This window comes from Acinonyx jubatus, chromosome E2 (genome assembly GCF_027475565.1).
Source record: "Acinonyx jubatus isolate Ajub_Pintada_27869175 chromosome E2, VMU_Ajub_asm_v1.0, whole genome shotgun sequence".
In the NCBI taxonomy this organism is placed as follows: domain Eukaryota; kingdom Metazoa; phylum Chordata; class Mammalia; order Carnivora; family Felidae; genus Acinonyx; species Acinonyx jubatus.
In genome coordinates this window covers 44,769,242-44,793,192 of record NC_069396.1, presented here as the reverse complement: position 1 = coordinate 44,793,192, position 23,951 = coordinate 44,769,242, and the positions used below count along the sequence as shown (strand labels likewise).

At 40.3% G+C, this 23,951-nt stretch overlaps 1 protein-coding gene and 1 non-coding gene across 3 annotated transcripts in view; one reads left to right on the top strand and one right to left on the bottom strand.

Annotated features, from left to right (window-relative positions):
- The window catches only part of LOC106974655 (zinc finger protein 420-like), a 61,380-nt gene that overhangs the window by 22,391 nt on the left and 15,038 nt on the right, over positions 1 to 23,951 (bottom strand). Inside the window, exons 2-4 of one of the 2 annotated variants that reach the window (XM_015071918.3) lie at positions 2,823 to 2,890; positions 1,313 to 1,439; positions 936 to 1,034 (exon numbers count right to left, since the gene is read on the bottom strand). In XM_015071918.3, coding sequence (XP_014927404.3) covers positions 936 to 1,034; positions 1,313 to 1,439; positions 2,823 to 2,831 — 235 coding nt within the window. In that variant the 5' untranslated portion in view covers positions 2,832 to 2,890. The remainder of the gene's footprint in view (positions 1 to 935; positions 1,035 to 1,312; positions 1,440 to 2,822; positions 2,891 to 23,951) is intronic. The other variant, XM_027044731.2, reaches the window with a different exon arrangement.
- LOC113595378 (U6 spliceosomal RNA) lies at positions 8,330 to 8,436 on the top strand. The gene has a single exon (XR_003415881.1). It is a non-coding gene; the product is annotated as a U6 spliceosomal RNA (small nuclear RNA).

Below are 23,951 nucleotides of genomic sequence, written 5' to 3'. Positions count from 1 at the left end.
TGCTTCACTCTTGCTCCCATTTTATTTTCTATACAGTATCCAGAGTAGTCTTTGAAAATAACAAGTTCAGTCACATAACTCCCCTGCTCGAAATAATTCTTATCGTACTTTCAACATAATCCCAATTCTCCATCATGGCATACAAGTCCCTGCATGACCCAGCCCCACCTCCTCTCTCAGCTCATTTTCAATGTTGATGCTCCCTCACTCATCCCAGCCACACCTGTTTATCTGCTGATCCTTAAAAGCATCAAACTCATTCCTACCTCAGTTCCTTTGCAATTGCTAGTCTCTCTGCCTTACACACTCTTCTCTCAGAATTTGCACGACTTACTTCAGCACTTTAGTCATTTCTCTCCTCAAATGTCAGCATCTCAGAGGGCCATCCCTGACCACCCTCTATAAAACACCTCCTCCCATTACACCATTATTCTCCTCTGCTTTTTGTTTTACATCATAACACTTATCACTCCTTCCTTCTACATTATTAGTTGTAACTATCTCTTCTGCTAGGAAAGAACAGATCTTTCCTAGGGATGGGGATAGGGAGTTTTTCTTGTTCACTCAAAACTTAGACCATAGAGGGTATTTTAAAAAAATATTTGTTAGATAAAGGCTCATACAGGTTTCACTGGATCAAAAATACAGGTAAAATTGTTATCACAGGAGAAGAAGGAAGGCTTTTCCCTGTTTGAAAATATAGGTGAATATGAAAGAAAAGCAAGGAAGTGGTAATTCGGGTAAAAAAGGGGTTTCCTTTGGTAACTGATGCTAAAACAGTTTTACCTTCCAGCGTTCAAGCTTTTACTCCACATGCCTTGGTTTGATCTTTGAGGAGAACTGTTCAGCTAATATCTCAAAGTTGTAGCCAATGAATTAAGTGATTTGACTGTTCTTCACAATGGCCTCCCCTTGTTTGACCATCTCTTACTCACCTGAACTCTGACTTCTTGTCACATCCTGTACAACCTTCCAGGGCTCTTTCCCTTGTTTCAATAAGGAAAGTACATCTGTCTTAGAAATGGAAAATCCTGCTTATAAGAATGGAAATAGATATGGTTATACACTGCTCATCCAAAATAAAATTGAACCCTTGTTCATAAAGGAAGAACGTCTGAAGAATACAGAAAGATTCACAGGAAGATTATCTGAAGAATAGAGATGATTAAGGTACTCAATGGAGCTGCCCATTTTAAAGTCTATAAGCAATAAATTACTTAGTTGGGAACAGGGATCTGAAATTCATCTAGGTACTTAAGATATTTCCTGAATTTCACAAAGATTGAAGTTGAATTATTGGGACCAAACTTACCCAGTGAGACCAGATTGTTATAGTTTTCCAACATCACATCTCTGTACAAATCCTTCTGTTCCAAGTCCAGGCATTCCCACTCCTCCTGAGAGAAGTCTATGGCCACATCCTTGAACAACACCAACCTCTGAAATGACAAGTCCAAGTGTTAAGGGCAAAATAAAGAAAATTTTTTTAGAAGTAATTGAGAGGAACACACACACACACACACACACACACACACACACACACACACGTAATGAGAAGAAGAGAAAAGTATCACATAAAGGGGCCAAAACAGTGAGCAAATATATTACAGTTGGAAGCTTTCAGTGTGGGTAAGTAATAGAAAGGAAGTGAGTGTGAAATACAGAGTATTTAAACATTCCTATGTTCAGAGTATCTGAACATTCCTATTACTTACTCTTATTCATAGCCTCTTGGGAATAGCAATGGGAATGAACAAAACCCAGGTAAGTACAGTGTTCTGATTAAATAGAATAATGTATACTAGCACATAACACATGCAAATCCTCAAATAAACTCAAAGTTCCTTCCTCCCCTTTCCCTTTAAAGAATGAAAACAGAAAGAAAAGAAGAGAGGGAAAAAGGGCTGGAAGAAGAGGAGGAGGAAGAGAAAAGAAAAATAAACCTGATGGGCACATTCCAAAATGTCTTTTAAAATGTTTACCTTAGAAAATAAGATTTATATATAATTTCAGAATTTCTTTCCAAGTCAAGTTTCAGAATAATTTCATAATAATATTCTTTCTTCCTAGCCCTGGAAAATCCTTTCATAGATAACATTTTTAGACTATGTAATATTCCATATTAAGATTGTCATCATTTTCATATTTTGCGGTAGTCTGCACTCCTCCTCTAATGATCTTCACAGCTCTGTTTCTGAAATTCTCAATCATTTAATCATCTGGCTGATCATATTTACCACTTATCATTGCTCACTGTACACTTCTGCTTATTATGAGCAACAGAAAGCTAATGAAAGATGAGCTACACTCACACAGATGTGGCCCTTGGCTTCTACATACTATTTAATTCAAAATGGACCCTGTCAATGGTATTAATCACTGAGGTATTCCCTTACACAATTCTCTCTCTGTCCTCAATCCTACATTTGATCACATTACCAATCTTAAAATCACAGATTAGAACTCACCACATTCTGAGACTAACACCAATTTCCATCTTAATCAATAAGAACATTCAGGTCAATGAGAAAGACCAAATTTTTCATGTGTAGTACCATCTCATCAAACCACATCCTGACTGGAGAGGTTCTATGCTTTCCTCAAATACATTTCCTGACTTGCAAATGTATCCCTAAAATATTGTTAGAGAAGTGAGGGGCAATTGAGAAACACCTGGGACCCATTCTCATCATTCACTAGAAGGGGAGTGAGCAGGAGAGCACTCAGTAAAGCAGAAAGTCTGGAGATAAGGATACTGAATATTCATATCCCCAAAAACAGTGATTGTTTGATATAAAGGGGAAGAAGAAACATGAACTCACACAAGGCATGGCTTAGAATTTCAATTTATGAGTCCTCCTCTGGCTTCTTCTCATGGAGAAGTGCAGTCCTGAGAAGACAGGGGAGGGGAAAGGAAACCATGAAAAGAGGCCTACTTCTAAATGACTAAGTGAAGTATTTCTTCCCCTTTTCATGGCACCCGGTCCCTTCCACACCCCAACTTATATACTGAGAAGATCTTCAGAAGTTTTTTTATAAATATGAAATTTATTGTCAAATTGGTTTCCATGCAACACCCAGTGCTCATCCCAACAGGTGCCCTCCTCAATACCCATCACCCACCCTCCCCTGCATCCCACTCCCCATCAACCCTCAGGTTGTTCTCAGTTTTTAAGAGTCTCTTATGTTTTGGCTCCCTCCTTCTCTAACCTCTTTTTTTTTTTTTTCTTCCCCTCCCCCATGGTCTTCTGTTAAGTTTCTCAGGATCCACATAAGAGTGAAAACATATGGTATCTGTCTTTCTCCGTATGACTTATTTCACTTAGCCTAACACTCTCCAGTTCCATCCACGTTGCTACAAGAGGCCATATTTCATTCTTTCTCATTGCCACGTAGTATTCCATTGTGTATATAAACCACAATTTCTTTATCCATTCATCAGTTGATGGACATTTAGGCTCTTTCCGTAAAAAGATCTTCAGAAGTTTAAACAATCTCATCCCTTCCCTAATTCCAGATAACAGAAATGTAGAAGAATTAATTTATGCTAAAGCAGTATCCAATCCCCATGATGTTGTTAGGGTTCTCTGACCTGGCCTGAATGGCTCATCTTTTACAGCCTAGGGAACCCTGATGCAAATTTATCTAAGTAGTACCCACCTGAAGGACACTGATGGGGCCCTCAGGCCTGGAAATGGTTATCTTTGTAGGTCAATTCCTTGAAAAAACACTTTCCACGACTAAGATCTGCCTCTTCTCCCCAGGTCTCAACACATTAAATACCTCAGGTGCTTCCCTGGCACATTCTCACATTCATGTGCAAGAAGCATTCTGAATCCAAAGCATAGGTTTCATCCAGGCCACAGAAAGTGACATTACCCTCACCCAGTAACCAAGGAACAAATCCAAAGCATTCTCTAGCAGAAAACAACAGCCTGTTGCATGGAATCATGGCCTTAGCTGAATTCAGGAATTCTGGAGGCAGCAGCTCTCTGTTATCCTGCCTAACATCATCCTGTCTCCCAATGTCAGACTAAAGATGGTTTGAAAAAGTACCTGTACAACAAATAATTTCATCAAGTGCAAAGTATGTGCTCAATGCCTTATACACATTAACACTTAATTGATCAGCAAACAGGTCTGTGAATTTAACCACCACTACAACCATTCTCCACCCATATTAGGTCTAACATCTTTCTTGTATTCATTTCTTTTTCTAACGGCTTTATTGATATATAATTCACATTTCATAAACTCATCCCTTTTTAAAAAAATTTTATTTGTTTTGACAGAGAGCAAGTGGGAAAGGGGCAGAGAGAAGGAGAGAGAGATTGCCAAGCAGGCTCTGCTCTGACAGCATGCTCGAACCCACTAACTGTGAGATCATGACCTGAGTTGAAATCAAGAGTTGGACACTTAACTGAATGAGCCATCCAGTGCCCCATAAATTCATCCTTTTAAAAATACAAGCTATAGGTTTTTATTATATTCACAGAGGTGTGCAATCATTACCACTATCTAATTTTAGAGTATTTCATTATCCAAAAACAAAACCCATATGCATTAGCAATTACTTCCATTCTCATTTCCCCAGACCCTGACAACAACTAATCTATTCTGTCTATAAAATTGCCTATTCTAGATAGACATTTTGTATAAATTAAATTATATAATATGTGGTCTATCCTGGCTGGCTTCTTTCATATTGCACATAGTATAATGTTTCAAGGTTCATCTATGTTTAGCATGGATGGGTACTTCATACCTGTATATTGCCAAACATTCCGTTGTATGGATACAACATCTTTTTTCCCCATTCATTAGTTGATGGACATTGCATTGTTTTCACTTTTGTTACTACAAATAATGCTATTAAGAACATTCAGGTACATGTTTCTGTGTGGAACACATTTCATTTCTCTTAGATATATATACTTAGGAGTGGATTTGCTGGGTCATATTGTAACTGGTAACTCTATGTTTAACATCTTCAGGAACTGCTAAAGTCTGTTCCAAAACAACTGCATCATCTTTCGATTCTGACAAAAATATGTCAAGGTTCCAATTTTTCCACATCATCATCACCATTTGAGGTTATAGCCATTCTTATGAATTTGAAACAGTATGTCATTTTGATTTTGATTTGCATTTCCCGAATGATAATGAACACCTTTATGTGTATATTGACCATTTCTATTCCTTCTTCAGAAAAATATGTATTCAAATTCTATGCTCATTTAAAAAATCTGATTGTCTTTTTATTGTTGCTCTGTAATAATTTCTCATATATTTTAAGATACAATGTTTTAATGAACATATAATGTGCACATTTTGGGCACCTTTTGTGGGCTATATTTTCACTTATTTCATGGTGTCTTTTGAAGATGAAAAGTTTTTAACTTTGATTAAGTCCAATTTATGTTATTTTTTCTCCTTTGGTTGTTTGTGCTTTTGGTGTCACATGAAAGAAACCATTGTCTAACCTAAGCAACAGAGATCTCCTTTGTTTTCTTCTAAGAGTTTTAAGGTTTTAGCTTGTTTTCTTTTTAAGCTTTTATTTAAATTCCAGTTAGGTAACACACAGGGTAGTATCAGTTTCAGATACAGAATTCAGTTATTCATAACTTATATACAACAGCCGGTGTGCATCACAACAAGTGCCCAAAACACCCATCACCCATTTACCCATCCCCCAATCTACCACCCCTATAGTAACCCTCAGTTTGTTCTCTATTGTTAACAGTCTGTTTTCTGATTAGCCTTTTTTCTTTTATACCCTATGTTCATCTGTTTTCTTAAATTCCACATATAAGTCAAATCATATGGTATTTGTCTTTCTCAGACTTATTTCGCTTAGTATGATACATTCTAGCTGCATCCATGTTGTTGCAAAAGGAAACATCCCATTCTTTCTTATGGCCGATAATATTCCATTGTATACATACACCACTTCTTTATCCATTCATCAGTGAATAGTCATTTGGGCTCTTTCCATAATTTGGTTAACGTTGATAATGCTGCTATAAACATTAGGATGCATGCATCCCTTCGAATCAGTATTTTTCTATACTTTGAGTAAATATCTAGTAGTGTACTGCTGGATGATGGTAGGGTAGTTCTATTTTTAACTTTTTGAGGAACCTCTACACTGTTTTCCAGAGTGGCTGCACCAGTTTGCATTCTCACCAACAAGAGTTCCCCTTTCTCTGCATCCTCGCCAACACCTGTTGTTTCCTGTGTTGTTGACTTTAGCCATTATGACAGATGTGAGGTGATATCTCATTATACTTCAGGTTTGTATTTCCTTAATGATCAATGATGTTGAGCACCTTTACACGTGTCTGCTAGCCATTTGTATCTCTTTGGAAAAACGTCTATTTATGTCTTCTGCCCGTTTCTTAACAGGATTTTTTTTTTTGGGGGGGGGGTTGTTGAGTTTGATAAGTTCTTTATGGATTTTGGATACTAAACCTTTATCAAATATGTCATTTATAAGTATCATCTCCTATTCCTAAGCTTGCCTTTCAATTTTGTTAATTGTTTCCTTCACTGTGTAGAAGCTTCTTATTTTGATGAAGTCCCGATAGTTTTTGTTTCCCTTGCCTCAGGAGACATATCTAAGTAAGAAGTTGCCATGGCCAACATCAAAGAGGTTACTGCCTGTATTCTCCTCCAGGATTTTGGTGTTTTCCTGTTCCACATTTATGTCTTCCATCCACTTGAATTTATTTTTGTGTATGGTATAAAAAGTGGTCTGGTTTCATTCTTCTGCATTTGGCATCCAGTTTTTCCAAAACCATTTGGTGAAGAGACTTTTTTCCATTGGATATTCTTTCTTGCTTTGTTAAAGGTTAATTGACCATATAGTTGTGGGTTCATTTCTGGTTTTTCTACTCTGTTCCATTGATCTATGTGTCTGTTTTTGTGCCAATATCATACTGTCTTGATCACTACAGCTTAGTGATAGGGTTTTCTTAGTTTATTTATTTAAGACAGAGTGAGCAACAGAGTGAGCAACAAAGAGAGCGCACATGAGCATGAGTAGGGGAGAGGCAGACAGAGAGAGAGAGAGAAAGAGGGAGAGGAGAATCCCAAGCAGGCTCCACACTGTCAGTGCAGAGCTTGATGCAGGGCTTGAACTCACATTCAAGAGTCAGACGCTTAATTGACTGAGCCACCCAGGCACCCCTGTAATATAATTTGAAGTCTTGAGTTGTGATGCCTCCAGCTTTGCTTTTCTTTTTCAAGATTGCTTTGGCTATTTGGGATCTTTTGTGGTTCCACACAAATTTTAGGATTGTTTGTTCTAGCTCTGTGAAAAATGCTGGTGATATTTTAATAGGGATTGCATTAAAGGTGTAGATTGCTTTGGGTATTATGGTGATTTTAACAATATTTGTTCTTCCAATACATGAATATGGCATGTTTTTCCATTTCTTTGCATCATCTTCAATTTCTTTCATCAGTGTTCTATAGTTTTCAGAGTATAGACCATTTACTTCATTTAGGTTTATTCCTAGGTATCTTATGGGTTTTGGTCCAATTATAAATTGGATCAATTTAATGATATCTCTCTCTGCTACTTCATTATTGGTATGAAAATGCAACAGATTTCTGTACATTGATTTTGTATCCTGCAACTTTGCTGAATTCGTATAACAGTTCTAGCAATTTTGTGTGTGTGGAATCTTTTGGGTGTTCTACATAGAGTATCATGTCATCTGCAAATAGGGAAAGTTTAACTTCTTCCTTGCTGATATGGATGCCTTTTATTTCCTTTTGTTGTTTGATTTCTGGGGTTAGGACTTCCAGTACTATGTTAAATAACAGTAGTGAGAGTGGACATCCCTATCTTGTTCATGACCATAGAGGAAAAGCTCTCAGTTTTTCCCCATTGAGGATGAGGACTCTGTGTCCCGCACATAGTGTAAAACCCTGACACCTGGGTTAAATTACAGAAAATTACTAGTAAAACAGGGCAGTTTTATCCTTAACACTGTCAAGAAACCACAGTTAGGGGTTCCAGTCCAAGATGGCAAGGTAGGAAGAAGACCCTGAACTCATCCCTTCCACAGAATACACCCATTTACACCTATCATAGAGCAATTCCTCCTGAAGAAGACCTGACAAACAACTAAACAGATTCTGTACAACAAAATACAGAGAGAACAGCACAAGAGAATAAGATAGATAGAGACATGGTGACAAAGGGAACCCCCACCCCTGATGCTGTGAACTGCAGTGGGAAGGGATAACACTGAAGGGCCAGGGAACAGATTCATCTGACATTGTGCACAGGATAATCCAACTGCAGTTTAAGAGAAATGCTGTACTTGTTTTGGCAGCACATATACTAAAATTGGAATGATACAGAGAAGATTCAAATGGCCCCCACACAAGGATGATGTGAAGTTTCCATATTTTTAGTCTTGTTTCCTCTACTAAATTTACTGCAGTGAGAAACAAGAGCTACATCAATAAATGCCATATGGTCACTGTGAAAAAAAATAATAAAAAATAAAAGAGTAATGGGGCACCTGGGTGGCTCAGTCGGTTGAGCGTCCGATTTCGGCTCAGGTCGTGATCTTGCGGCTTGTGAGTTCAAGCCCCGCGTTGGGCTCTGTGCTGGAAGTTCAGAGCCTGGAGCCTGCTTTGGATTCTGTGTCTCCCTCTCTCTGCCCCTCCCCTGCTTACACTCCGTCTCTCTCTCTCAAAAATAAATACACTTTAAAAAAATAATAATAAAATAAAAACAAAAGAGTAACTACTTTATAAAAGCAAGCCCCAGAACACCAACAAATGGTAGAAAATCTTCTGGAACTCTCTCTGGGTCAAAGGGACTGGAAAGCGATAGGGTTTACACTCCCCTATCCACCTTGAAAAACTGGAGGAGGGTCCAGACACCAGAGCCAGCCTCCTTCAGTGAGCCCTGGGTGCCCTAGTCCACACCAGCCCCAGTTGTACTGGGGCACAGGGGGAAAAAAGCCTGGTTTAAAAGAACTAGCAAATAAGAAGTCCAGCCTTAAAATTCTGCCAAAAGGCAAGGATGCTGCTGGAACTGTCCCCACGTGGGAGGAGCTAATGGACAGTCTAAGTGCCCTACCTGCCTGCCACCTCAGTAAGCCCTAGGTCCCTAGCCCACACCGGCCCCAGCCATTCCACCAAGGTGGCCACAGAGTAATGCACACTAGGACACCAGTTAGTGCTCCCTACAGCTCCAGCCTTCATGCCAAGGTGACACAGGCACAAAGTACCCCAGAACACTGCAGGCCCACACCACTTTTGCCTCAGATGGCTTACCTACAGCATCCCCAGGGCAGAGAGCTCTGGAAACTCCTACCTGAGTTCGCTTTAGATTCAGCCAACCTGCCAGGGTGCCCCCTGCATAGTGTACCCTGGGAACTCCTGGCCCATGCCTGCATTGGTTCCCACCACTGTGCCAGGGCAAACCCTGTGCTGCATACAGTGAGACACCCTAGCTTGCACCTAATTCAGGTTCAGTTATCCTGCCAGGTTGTCCTTAGTATGGAGAACCCTGGGACACTCCAACTTGTGGCCACGTCAGCTTCAACTGTTCTACCAGGACACATTTTGCATGGAAAGCCCAAGGACCCCATTGGGCTATGACTTGCCTTAACTCCAGCTACCCCTCTGGGGCACAGTCTGTACAGATTCCTGGAACACCCTGGTTTACAGCCACATCAGCTTCAGCTATCCTGCCAGTATACCCTCTGCACAGAGCCCAGGGACCTCCCAGCCCACACACTGTCTCAGCTCCAGCTGCCCCACCAGGGCACCCCCAGCCCAGAACACACTGGGATTTACTAGCCTGAACCCATTTCAGTTTTAGTTGACCTGCCAGGATGCCCTCAGTGCTTAGAACCCTGGGAACATCTGGGCTGCACCCACTTTAGCCTTAACTGTCCTGCCAGGGTGCCCTCAGTTCTTAGAACCCTGAGACCCACCCCCACCCAGCCTGTACCCACTTCAGCTTTAGCTATTCTGCCAGAATGCCTGCTGCACAGAAAGCCCCAGGACCTTCCAGCCTGCACCCTGCCTCAGTTCTAGCCACCCTTCCAGGACACCCTCCCCACAGAGAGCCTTGTGACACCCCAGCTTGCACCCATGTTAGCCTTAACTGTCCTGCCTGGACAAGAGCTGTGTGGAGCATCCAGGGACCACACTGATCTGCACCCACTTCAGCCTTAGCTGTTCAGCCAGAATGCTCACTGCATGGAGGGGACTCCCAAGCCCATGCAAGCCACAATTCCAGCCAGCCAGCAAAAGTCACCAAGCACACACAATCTATAAAGGGGACAACCATACACACAAGACCATTCCTTCAAGTTTAAGTAGCTGTTCTGCCTAATCCATAGAAACAAACACAGAAAGTCAAGCAACATGGGGAGATAGATGAATATGCTCCAAAAGAAAGAACAAAACCTCATACAAGGAACTAAATGAATTGGGGATAAACAATATGCCTGAAAAAGAATTTAAAGTAATGATCAAAAAGATGCTCATCCGGCTGGAGAGAAGAGTGGAAGAACTCAGTGAGATCTTCAATAAAAAGACAGGAAATATAAATAGGAACTAATCAGAGTTGAAGAATAGAATAAGTGAAATGAAAAACACACTAGAGGGAATCAACAGATTGGCAGATGCAGAAGAATCTATCAGCAATCTGGAAGACAGGCTAACAGAAAGCCCTCAACTGAACAGCAAAAAAAGAATGGGGGAAAAATGAGGAAGTTTAAGGAATCTCTTGGATAACATCAAGCAAAAAAACATTCACATTATAGGGGTCCCAGAAGAAGAGAGAAAGCTTATTTGAAGAAATAATAACTGAAAACTTCCCTAACACAAGGAAGGAAACAGACATCCAGGTTCAAGAACCAAAAAGAGAACCAAAGAAGATGAACCCAAGGAGCTCCACACCATGACATATAATGAAAATGTCAAAGGTTAAAGATAAAGAGATAATTTTTTAAATGTTTATTTACTTTTATTTTTGAGAGAGAGAGACAGAATGTGCATATGCATGTGTGCAAGCAAGGGTGAGGCAGAGAGAGGGAGACAGAGAATCTGAAGCAGATTCCAGGCTCCGAGCTTTCAGCACAGAGCCTGACACAGGGCTCAAACTCACAAACCGTGAGATGACTTGAGCCAAAGTCGGATGCTTAACCGACTAAGCCACTGAGACACCTGATAAAGAGAATTTTAAAAGCAGCAAGAATGGGCGCCTGGGTAGCTCAGTCAGTTAAGCGTCTGACTTCCGCTCAGGTCATGATCTCGTGGTCTGTGAGTTCAAGCCCTGCATTGGGCTCTGAACTGATAGCTCAGACCATGGAGCCTGCTTCGGATTCTCCCTCTCTCTCTGCCCCTCCCCCACTCATACACTGTCTCTCAAAAATGAATAAATGTTAAAAAAAAATTAAAAAGCATCAAGAGAAGCTGAAATTTATGAACAAGGGAAACCCAATAAACCTATCAGCTGATTTTTCAGCAGAAACTCTGCAGGCCAGAAGGGAATAGCAGCATATATTCAAAGTGCTGAAAGGAAAAAAGGAACAACCAAGAATACTCTGCCTGGCAAAGTGATCATTCAGATTTGAAAGAGAGGTAAAGAGTTTCCCTGATACGGGGTGCCTGGGTAGCTCAGCTGGTTAAGTCTTTGACTCTTGATTTCGGCTCCATTCATGATCACACAGTTCATGAGGTCAAGCCCCCAGTGGGGCTTTGACAGACAACACACAGGGCCTGGCTACGACTCTCTCTCTCTGCCCTTCCCCTGCTCATGTGCATGTTCTCCCTCTCGCTCTCAAAATAAATAAAGAAAAAGGAAAAAAAAAAAAGTTTCCCTGACAAACAAAAGTTAAAGTGTAAGGGTTAAATTGTAGTGTAGGGCTAACACTTAGCTTGAAAAATAACAGCTTTGTTCTGACACTGAAGGTCAAAAGATAACAGCCTTGTTTTTACTCTTGTAAATCACGCTTCACACTCTTGTGAATCAGGCTTTACCAATGAAGGAAACAAAAGCTCAAAGAAAAGAGCATCAAAGACAACGTCAAGGAGATCCACTGGTTGCGACTTAGCGGCAGAAAGTCTAAAATAATTACCTCATTCCATAACTGTTTCTGACTCATCTGGCAACTGTTTCTAACTCATCTGGGAACTGTTTCTCTGTTCTATTCCCAGATAATGATAATACGATGTGATCGGCTTTAAAAATTCTGTACCGGGGCTGTTTGGGGCCGCACTCTTATCAAGAGCGTTGGTCCTGTTCAGTTGGCCTTGCCTCTCATTGTATTAAACTTTGTTGTGACTATCTCTGGTGCCCGTAGCATTCTGTTTCAGGAGTCGTGTGGATGCAACAAAAGCACTTCAGCATTTAGCCTTGCAAAAAATGTTAAAGAGACTTTATTAAGTGGAAAAGAAACCATCATAATTAGATGCAAGAAAATTATGAATAAAAAAGATAAAAAATGACAGCATATATATAAAACCTGGAGGGAGGAGTAAAACGAAAACTAGTTTGTTTGTTTTTGTTTTTAGAATGTGTGAGAACTTGATAGACTGGAAGATGGTGACGTAGGAGGACACTGGGCTCACCGAGTCCTGCTGATCACTTAGATTCCACCCACACCTGCCTAAATAACCCAGAAAACCACCAGAAGACTAGCAGAAAGGATTCTCTGGAGCCAAGTGTAGACGAGAGGCCCAGCGAAGAGGGTAGGAAGGGCGGAGAGGCAGTGCGCACTACACAGACTGGTGGGAGGGAGCCGGGTAGGAGGGACAGCCCACCGGAAAAGCAGAGCCCCCAAGTCTGGCTTGCAAAAGTGGAGGGGCCGGATGGAGTATGTTCTGACAGCAAGCGGGACTTAACATCTGGAAGGTTATAAGTTAACAGCTCTGCTCAGAGAATGGCAGGGGGGAGGGCAACGGGAGGGAGAGTTGTTGAGCCCCAGATGACAGAGCTCAGCTTGGCGGGGAACAAAGACGCTCGCCAGCGCCATCTCCCTTGCCCATCCCCCAGCCAAAATCCCAAAGGGAACCAGTTCCTGCCAGGGAACTTGCTTGCACCGCGCAAACACCCAACGCTGTGCTTCTGCGGATCCATCCCTCCAGCGACAGGTCTGACTCCCTCCCGGTGCCGCAGGGCCCCTCCCGAAGCAGATCACCAAAGGATAAGCGAGCTGAGCCTGCCCCTCCCGACCCCATGCACCTTGCTGATCCACACCAGCTAATACGCCAGATCCCCAGCACCACAAGCCTGGCAGTGTACAAGTAGCCCAGATGGGCCACACCACCCCACAGTGAATCCCACCCGTAGGAGAGGGGAAGAGAAGGTACACACCAGTCTGACTGTGGCCCCGGCAGTGGGCTGGGGGCAGACATCAGGTCTGATTGCGGCTTCGCCCACCAACGCAAGTTATTCAAGACAGCACAGGGGAAGTGCCCCGCAGTTCGGCACCATTCCAGGGACTATCCAAAATGACAAAACAGAAGAATTCCCCTCAAAAGAATCTCCAGGAAATAGTGACAGCTAACGAACTGATCAAAAACGATTTAAACAACATAACAGAAAGTGAATTTAGAATAATACTCATAAAATTAATCGCTGGGCTTGAAAACAGTATAAAGGACAGCAGAGAATCTATTGCTACAGAGATCAAGGGACTAAGGAACAGCCAGGAGGAGCTAAAAAAATGCTATCAATGAGCTGCAAAATAAAATGGAGACGACCACAGCTCGGGTTGAAGAGGCAGAGGAGAGAATAGGTGAACTAGAAGATAAAATTATGGAAAAAGAAGAAGCTGAGAAAAAGAGAGATAAAAAAATCCAGGAGTATAAGGGGAAAATTAGAGAACTAAGTGATACACTAAAGAGAAATAATCTACGCATAATTGGTATTCCAGAGGAAGAAGAGAGAGGGAAAGGTGCTGAAGGTGTACCTGAAGAAATAATAACTGAGAATGTCCCTGATCTGGGGAAGGAAAAAGGCATTGAAATCCAGGAGGCACAGAGAACTCCCTTCAGACATAACTTGAATCGATCTTCTGCATGATATATCATAGTGAAACTGGCAAAATACAAGGATAAAGAGAAAATTCTGAAAGCAGCTAGGGATAAACATGCTCTAACATATAAAGGGAGACCGATAAGACTTGTGACCGATCTCTCTACTGAAACTTGGCAGGCCAGAAAGGAATGGCAGGAAATCTTCAATGTGCTAAACAAAAAATATGCAGCTGAGAATCCTTTATCCAGCAAGTCTGTCATTTAGACTAGAAGGAGAGATAAAGGTCTTCCCAAACAAACAAAAACTGAAGGAATTCGTCACCACTAAACCAGCCCTACAAGAGATCCTAAGGGGCATCCTGTGAAACAAAGTACCAGAGACATCGCTACAAGCATGAAACCTACAGACATCACAATGACTCTAAACCCATATCTTTCTATAATAACACTGAACGTAAATGGACTAAATGAGCCAACCAAAGACACAGGGTATCAGAATGGATTAAAAAAAAAACAAGACCCATCTATTTGCTGTCTACAAGAGACTCATTTTAGACCTGAGGACACCTTCAGATTGAAAGTGAGGGGATGGAGAACTATTTATCATGCTACTGGAACTCAAAAGAAAGCTGGAGTAGCCATACTTATATCAGACAAACTAGACTTTAAATTAAAGGCTGTAACAAGAGATGAAGAAGGGCATTATATAATAATTACAGGGTTTATCCATCAGGAAGAGCTAACAATTATAAATGTCTATGCACCGAATACAGGAGCCCCCAAATATATAAAACAATTACTCACATACATAAGCAACCTTATTGATAAGAATGTGGTAATTGCAGGGGACCTTAATACCCCACTCACAGCAATGGATAGATCATCTAGACACATGGTCAATAAAGAAACAAGGGCCCTGAATGATACATTGGATCAGATGGACTTGACAGATATATTGAGAACTCTGCATCCCAAAGCAACAGAATATACTTTCTTCTTGAGTGCACATGGAACATTCTCCAAGAGAGATCACATACTGGGTCACAAAACAGCCCTTCATAAGTATACAAGAATTGAGATCATACTATGCACTTTCAGACCACAATGCTATGAAGCTTGAAATCAACCACAGGAAAAAGTCTGGAAAAACTCCAAAAGCATAGAGGTTAAAGAACACCCTACTAAAGAATGAATGGGTCAACCAGGCAATTAGAGAAGAAATTAAAAAATATATGGAAACAAATGAAAATGAAAATACAACAATCCAAACTCTTTGGGATGCAGCAAAGGCAGTCCTGAGAGGAAAATACATTGCAATCCAGGCCTATCTCAAGAAACAAGAAAAATCCCAAATATCCAAATACAAGAGAATTTTCTCTTTATCTTTATACAAAATCTAACGGCACACCTAAAGGAAATAGAAGCAGAACAGCAAAGACACCATAAACCCAGCAGAAGAAGAGAAATAATAAAGATCAGAGCAGAAATAAACATTATAGAATCTAAAAAAACTTTAGAGCCAATCAATGAAACCAAGAGTTGGTTTTTTGAAAAAACAAACAAAATTGATAAAACTCTAGCCAGGCTTCTCAAAAAGAAAAGGGAGATGACCCAAATAGATAAAATCATGAATGAAAATGGAATTATTATGACCAATCCCTCAGAAATACAAGCAATTATCAGGGAATACTATGAAAAATTATATGCTAACAAACTGGACAACCTGGAAGAAATGGACAAATTCCTAAACACCTACATACTTCCAAAACTCAATCAGGAGGAAACAGAAAGCTTGAACAGACCTATAACCAGCGAAGAAATTGAATCGGTTATCAAAAATCTCCCAACAAATAAGAGTCCAGGACCAGATGGCTTCCCAGGGGAGTTCTACCAGACATTTAAAGCAGAGATAATACCTATTCTTCTCAAGCTATTCGAAAAAATAGAAAGTGAAGGAAAACTTCCAGACTCATTCTATGAAGCCAGTATTACTTTGATTCCTAAACCAGAGACCCAGTAAAAAAAGAGAACTACAGACCAATATCCCTGATGAATATGGATGCAAACATTCTCAATAAGATACTGGCAAATCGAATTCAACAGCACAGAAAAAGAATTACTCACCATGATCAAGTGGGATTCATTCCTGGGATGCAGGGCTGGTTCAACATTCGCAAATCAATCAATGTGATACATCACATTAATAAAAGAAAATATAAGAACCACATGATCCTGTCAAGTGATGCAGAAAAAGCATCTGACAAAATACAACATCCTTTCTTAATAAAAACCCTCGAGAAAGTCGGGATAGAAGGAACATACTTAAACATCATAAAAGCCATTTATGAAAAGCCCACAGCTAACATCATCCTCAATGGGGAAAAACTGAGAGCTTTTTCCTTGAGATCAGGAACACGACAGGGATGTCCTCTCTCACCGCTGTTGTTTAACACAGTGTAGGAAGTGCTAGCATCAGCAATCAAACAACACAAGGAAATCAAAGGCATCAAAATTAGCAAAGATGAAGTCAAGCTTTCACTTTTTGCAGATGACATGATATTATACATGGAAAATCCGATAGAAGCCACCAAAAGTCTGCTAGAACTGATACATGAATTCAGCAAAGTTGCAGGATACAAAATCAGTGTACGGAAATCAGTTGCATTCTTATACACTAATAATGAGGCAACACAAAGACAAATAAAGTAACTGATACCATTCACAATTGCACCAAGAAGCATAAAATACCTAGGAATAAATCTAACCAAAGATGTACAAGATCTGTATGCTGAAAACTATAGAAATCTTATTTAGGAAAATTGAAGAAGATATAAAGATATGGAAAAACATTCCATGCTCATGGGTTGGAAGAATAAATATTGTCAAAATGTCAATACTACCCAAAGCTATCTACACATTCAGTGCAATCCCAATCAAAATTGCACCAGCATTCTTCTCGAAGCTAAAAGAAGCAATCCTAAAATTCATATGGAGCCATAAAAGGCCCCGAATAGCCAAAGTAATTTTGAAGAAGAAGACCAAAGCAGGAGGCATCACAATCCCAGACTTCAGCCTCTACTACAAAGCTGTCATCATCAAGACAGCATGGTACTGGGACAAAAACAGACACATAGACCAATGGAATAGAATAGAAACCCCAGAACTAGACCCACAAAAGTATGGCCAACTAATCTTTGACAAAGCAGGAAAGAATATCCAATGGAAAAAAGACAGTCTCTTTAACAAATGGTGCTGGGAGAACTGGACAGCAACATGCAGAAGGTTGGAACTAGACCACTTTCTCATACCATTCACAAAAATAAACTCAAAATGGATAAAGGACCTGAATGTGAGACAGGAAACCATCAAAACTCTAGAGGAGAAAACAGGAAAAGACCTCTCTGACTTCAGCCGTAGCAATTTCTTACTTGACACATCCCTAAAGGCAAGGGAATCAAAAGTAAAAATGAACTATTGGGACCTCATGAAGATACAAAGTTTCTGCACAGCAAAGGAAATAATCAACAAAATAAAAAGGCAACCAACTGAATGGGAAAAGATATTTGCAAATGACATATCGGACAAAGGGCTAGTATACAAAATCTATAAAGGGCTCACCAAACTCCACACCCGAAAAACAAATAATCCAGTGAAGACATGGGCAGAAAACATGAATAGACACTTCTCTAAAGAAGACATCCGGATGGCCAACAGGCACATGAAAAGATGCTCAATGTCACTTCTCATCAGGGAAATACAAATCAAAACCACACTCAGACATCACCTCACGCCAGTCAGAGTGGCCAAAATGAACAAATCAGGAGACTATAGATGCTGGAGAGGATGTGGAGAAATGGGAACCCTCTTGCACTGTTGGTGGGAATGCAAATTGGTGCAGCCACTCTGGAAAACAGTGTGGAGGTTCCTCAAAACATTAAAAATAGACCTACCCTATGACCCAGCAGTAGCACTGCTAGGAATTTACCCAAGGGATACAGGAGTACTGATGCATATGGTCACTTGTACCCCAATGCTTATAGCAGCACTCTCAACAATAGCCAAATTGTGGAAAGAGCCTAAATGTCCATCAACTGATGAATGGATAAAGAAACTGTGGTTTATATACACAATGGAGTACTACGTGGCAATGAGAAAGGATGAAATATGGCCCTTTGTAGCAACATGGATGGAACTGGAGAGTGTGATGCTAAGTGAAATAAGCCATACAGAGGAAGACAGATACCGTATGTTTTCACTCTTATGTGGATCCTGAGAAACTTAACCGGAACCCATGGGAGAGGGGAAGGAAAAATAAACAAAAGAGAGGTTAGAGTGGGAGAGAGCCAAAGCATAAGAGACTCTTAAAAAATGAGAACAAACTGAGGGCTGATGGGGGGTGGGAGGGAGGGGAGGGTGGGTGATGGGTATTGAAGAGAGCATCTTTTGGGATGAGCACTGGGTGTTGCATAGAAACCAACTTGACAATAAATTTCATATATTTAAAAAAAATAAATATCCATATACAAAAAAAATCAGAGGCAAAAAAAAAAAAAATGAAAAATAGAACTACCTTATGACCCAGCAATAGCACTGCTAGGAATTTACCCGAGGGATACAGGAGTACTGATGCACAGGGGCACGTGCACCCCAATGTTTACAGCAGCACTTTCAACAATAGCCAAATTATGGAAGGAGCCTAAATGTCCATCAACTGATGAATGGATAAAGAAACTGTGGTTTATATACACAATGGAGTACTGTGTGGCAATGAGAAAGAATGAATTATGGCCCTTTTTAGCAACATGGATGGAACTGGAGAGTGTTATGCTAAGTGAAACAAGCCATACAGAGGAAGACAGATACCATATGTTTTCACTCTTATGTGGATCCTGAGAAACTTAACAGAAACCTATGGGGGAGGGGAAGGAAAAAAAAAAAAAAGAGGTTAGAGTGGGAGAGAGCCAAAGCATAAGAGACTCTTAAAAACTGAGAACAAACTGAGGGTTGATGGGGGGTGGGAGGGAGGGGAGGGTGGTGATGGGTATTGAGGAGGGCACCTTTCGGGATGAGCACTGGGTATTGTATGGAAACCAATTTGACAATAAATTTCATATATTGAAAAAAATAAAAAATAAAAAATAAAAAAATAAAATAAAAAAAAGAACTAGAACAAACAATCCTACAATTTGTATGGGAACACAAAAGACCCTGAATAGTCAAAGCAACCTTGCAAGAGAAAAGCAAAGCTGGAGGCATCATAATCCTGGACTTCAAGTTATGTTACAAAGTAATCAAAACAGTATGCTACTGGCACAGAAATAGAAACATAGATCAATGGAACAGAATAGAAAGCCCCCCAACTATATGGTCAATTAATCTTTGACAAAGCAGGAAAGAATATCCAATGGGCAAAGGACAGTCTCTTCAACAATGGTGTTGGGGAAATTGGACAGCTACACATGCAAAAGAAAGAAACAGGAAAACTTTCTTACACCATAGACAAAGCTAAACTCAAAATGGCTTGAAGACCTTAATGTGAGACCTAAAACCATAAAAATCCTAGAAGAGAACACAGGCAGTAATTTCTCTGACACTAATAACTGTAGCAACTTTTTTCTAGCTACATTTCCTGAGGCAAGGGAAACAAAAGCAAAAATAAACTTGGGACTACATCAAAATAAAAAGCTTCTTTCTGCACAGCAAAGGAAACAATCAACAAAACTAAAAGATAACCTACAGAATTGGAGAAGATATTTACGAATGACATATCTGATAAAGGGTCAGTGCCCAAAATATATAAAGAACCTATACAACTCAACACCTCAAAAAATAACCCAATTAAAAAATGGGTAGAAGACATGAACAGACATTTCATCAAAGAAGATATCCAGATGGCCAATAGACACATGAAAAAATGCTCAACATCACTCATCATCAGGAAAACGCAAATCAAAACTACAATGCAATATCATCTCATACCTGTCAGGAGGGCTAAAATCAGCAAGACAAGAAACAACAGGCGTTGGTGAGGGTGTGGAGAAAAGAAAGCCTTGTGCACTGTTGGTTGGGATGCAAACTGGTGCAGCCACTGTGCAAGACAATATGGAGGTTCCTCATAAAGTTAAAAATAGAACTATTCTAAAATCCAGCAATCACAGTTCTGATATTTACTCAAAGAATAAAAAGACAATAATTCAAAGGGATAAAAGCGTTTTAAAAGAATGTGTGGTTTTTTTTGTTTTGTTTTGTTTTGTTTTTTTTAGAGAGAGAGGACATGTGTGAGCATGAGTCAGGGAGGGGCAGAGAGAGAGGGAGAGAGAATCCTAAGCAAGCACCTTGTTGTCAGCTCAGAGCTGGACTCGATCTTTGTAAGATAATGACCTGAGCCAAAATCAAGAGTCAGATGTTTAACCAACTGAGCCACCCAGGGATCCCAAAATAAGCTTTTGCACAACAAAGGAAACCATCAACAAAACCAAAAGACAACCTACTGCATAGAAGATATTTGCAAATAATATATCCTGTAAGGAGTTAATATCCAAAAAGAACCTACACAACTCAACACCAAAAAACACAAACAACCTAATTATAAAATAGGCAGGGATGCCTAGGTGGCTCAGTTAGCTAAGTGTCCAATTCTTGATTTCAGCTCAGGTCATGAGCTCACGATTTGTGAGATCGAGCCATCATCAAGTTGTGCTGATAGCGTGGAGCCTACTTAGGATTCTCTCTCTCCCTCTCTCTGCCCCCACCTTGAAATAAATAAAACATTAAAAACACTTTTAATGTTTTTTTATTTTTTAGAGAGACAGAGACAGAGTGCGAGTGGGGAAGGGGCAGAGAGAGAGGGAGACACAGAATCTGAAGCAGGCTCCAGGCTCTGAGCTGTCAGCACAGAACCCAATGTGGGGTTTGAACCCATGAAACACAAGATCATGACCTGGCCGAAGTCAGACGCTTAACCAACTGAGCCACCCAGGCACCCCAAAATAAATAAACATTTTAAAAACAATTAAATGAGCAGAGGATCTGAATAGACATTTCTCTAAAGAAGACATAGAGATGGCCAAGACACACATGAAAAGATACTCAACATCACTAATCATCTAGGAAGCAAATATAAACTACAAAGAAGATGTGGTATATACACACAATAGATTATTACTCAGCCATCAAAAGTAATGGACAGGAGGAGGTCAAACTTTCACTCTTTGCAGATGACATGATACTCTATATGGAAAACCCAAAAGATTCCACCGATAGAATTGATTCGTGAATTCAGCAAAGTTGCAGGATATAAAATCAATGCACAGAAATCAGTTGCATTCCTATATACCAACAATGAAGCAACAGAAAGAGAAATCAAGGAATCGATCCCATTTACAGTTGCACAAAAAAACGTAAAATACCTAGGAATAAATCTAACCAAAGAGGTGAAAAATCTGTACACTGAAAACTATAGAAAGCTTATGAAAGAAATTGAAGAAGATACAAAAAAATGGAAAAAGGTTCCATGCTCCTGAGTAGGAAGAACAAATATTATTAAAATGTCAATACTACCTAAAGCAATCTACACGGACAATGCAATCCCTATCAAAATAACACTAGCGTTCTTCACAGAGCTAGAACAAATAATCCTTAAATTTGTATGGAACCAGAAAAGACTCCAAATAGCCAAAGCAATCTTGAAAAATAAAACCAAAGCAGGAGGCATCACAATCCCAGACTTCAAGCTATACTACAAAGCTGTAATCATCAAGACAGTATGGTACCGCACAAGAACAAACACTCAGATCAATGGAACAGAATAGAGAACCCAGAAATGGACCCACAAATGTATGGTCAACTAATCTTTGACAAAGCAGGAAAGAATATACAATGGAATAAACACAGTCTCTTCAGCAAAGGGTGCTGGGAAAACTGGACAGCAACATGCTGTCCAGAATGAACCTGGAGCACTTTCTTACACCATACACAAAAATAAACTCAAAATGGGTGAACGACCTAAATGTAAGACAGGAAGCCATCAAAATCCTCAAGGAGAAAGCAGCTTAAAACCTCTTTGATCTTGCCCGCAGCAATTTCTTACTCAACACGTCTCTGGAGGCAAGGGAAACAAAAGCAAAAATGAACTACGGGGACCTCATCAAAATAAAAAGCTTCTGCACAGCGAAGGAAACAATCAGCAAAACTAAAAGGCAACCAATAGAATGGGAGAAGATATTTGCAAATGACATATCAGATAGAGGGTTAGTATCCAAAATCTATAAAGAACTTATCAAACTCAACACCCATAAAACAAATAATCCAGTGAAGAAATGGGCAAAAGACATGAATAGACACTTCTCCAAGGAAGACATCCAGATGGCCAACTGACACATGAAAAAATGCTCAACATAACTCATCATCAGGGAAATACAGATCAAAACCACAATGAGATACCATCCCACACCTGTCAGAATGGCTAACATTAACAACTCAGGCAACAACACATGTTGGTGAGGATGTGGAGAAAGAGGATCTCTTTTGCACTGCAGGTGGGAATGCAAACTGGTGCAGTCACTGTGGAAAACAGTTTGGAGATTCCTCAAAAAACTAAAAATAGAACTACCCTACGACCCAGCAAACTACCTTAACCTGAAACTACCTTAACCCACTATAAATTCATTTGGGATCACAATGTCTCCTCAATGCCTTTTTCATTTCACCAGCTAACACTTCCACATTCCCACAGTTAAAGGGAAATCTTGTAGGGGCGCCTGGGTGGCTCAGTCCGTTAAGTATCTGACTTCAGCTCAGGTCATGATCTCACAGTCCATGAGTTTGAGCCCCCGTGTCAGGCTCTGTGCTGACAGCTCAGAGCCTGGAGCCTGCTTTGGATTCTGTGTGTGTGTGTCTCTCTCTGCCCCTCCCCTGCTCATGCTCTGTCTCTCTCTGTCTCAAAAATAAATTAAAAAAAAAAACATTTAAAGGGAAATCTTGTAGAAGTTACTATTATCTATGCCACTTTAAAAATTAATAGAGATTATTGCTCCCCCCAGAAGGTAACTACCTCCTATCAATCAACTCCTCACCCCTATAAAGAGAGGACTTCCCATTGCATGGCACCTTCTTCTACTGCCCCCTCTTCCTCCAGCTTCCCACCATAACCTCCCACCCTGCCTCACCAACCTTGCCCACTATAACTACACAGTCCTTTTGGTTTTAAACGAATACCACTAAGTTTTACATGTCTTACTTATAGTTCATACCCTTCAACCACATAGCTATTGGACTTATCATTTATATTATTGTCATGAAAAATATAACCCATAATTTTTAACATATTTTACAACTCCACCAAGACACTGTTAGAGACCCCAGAAATTTCAGATGTTTCCTTGGGTAATACCATGTGAATGGAAAATTTGGTTACAGGCCAGCCTACAAGAACTTCTATTTCTCCTTATTTTCCTCCTTTTTACTCTCATAATAAAATGCTGTCTTTTTTATATTAAAGGGTGACATTTGCTCTATTATCTAGACGTTGCATTCACCATTTGGGCCATCCAAATATCTCAAATAGCTGAGCTCAAAACTGATGTCAAGAGATCAAGGAATCAATTGTAATGTTTTACAAGTGATTTCCTGCCCCAGGTTTGAAGTCATGGCTAAAATCTCTTAATTGCCCTTCACAGGCAGTTTGCTAAACCTCACCCTAACTTGCTTCATCAGGCTCTAACATCTATGGGTTATAATACACATCTAATCCAGTAGGCAAAGGCCTCCAGATACCTAACACCCAGGGATGGCCCCTTCTTCCTTGGGCCCATAGAATTATACAAAATACCCAATCTGTAGGAAGCCCACAAAACCTAGCTAATGCCACCCTACTTGCCATACATAAGAGGCCTCCTACTGCTCCAGTTTGCTGTTACCGTGTTCCTAGG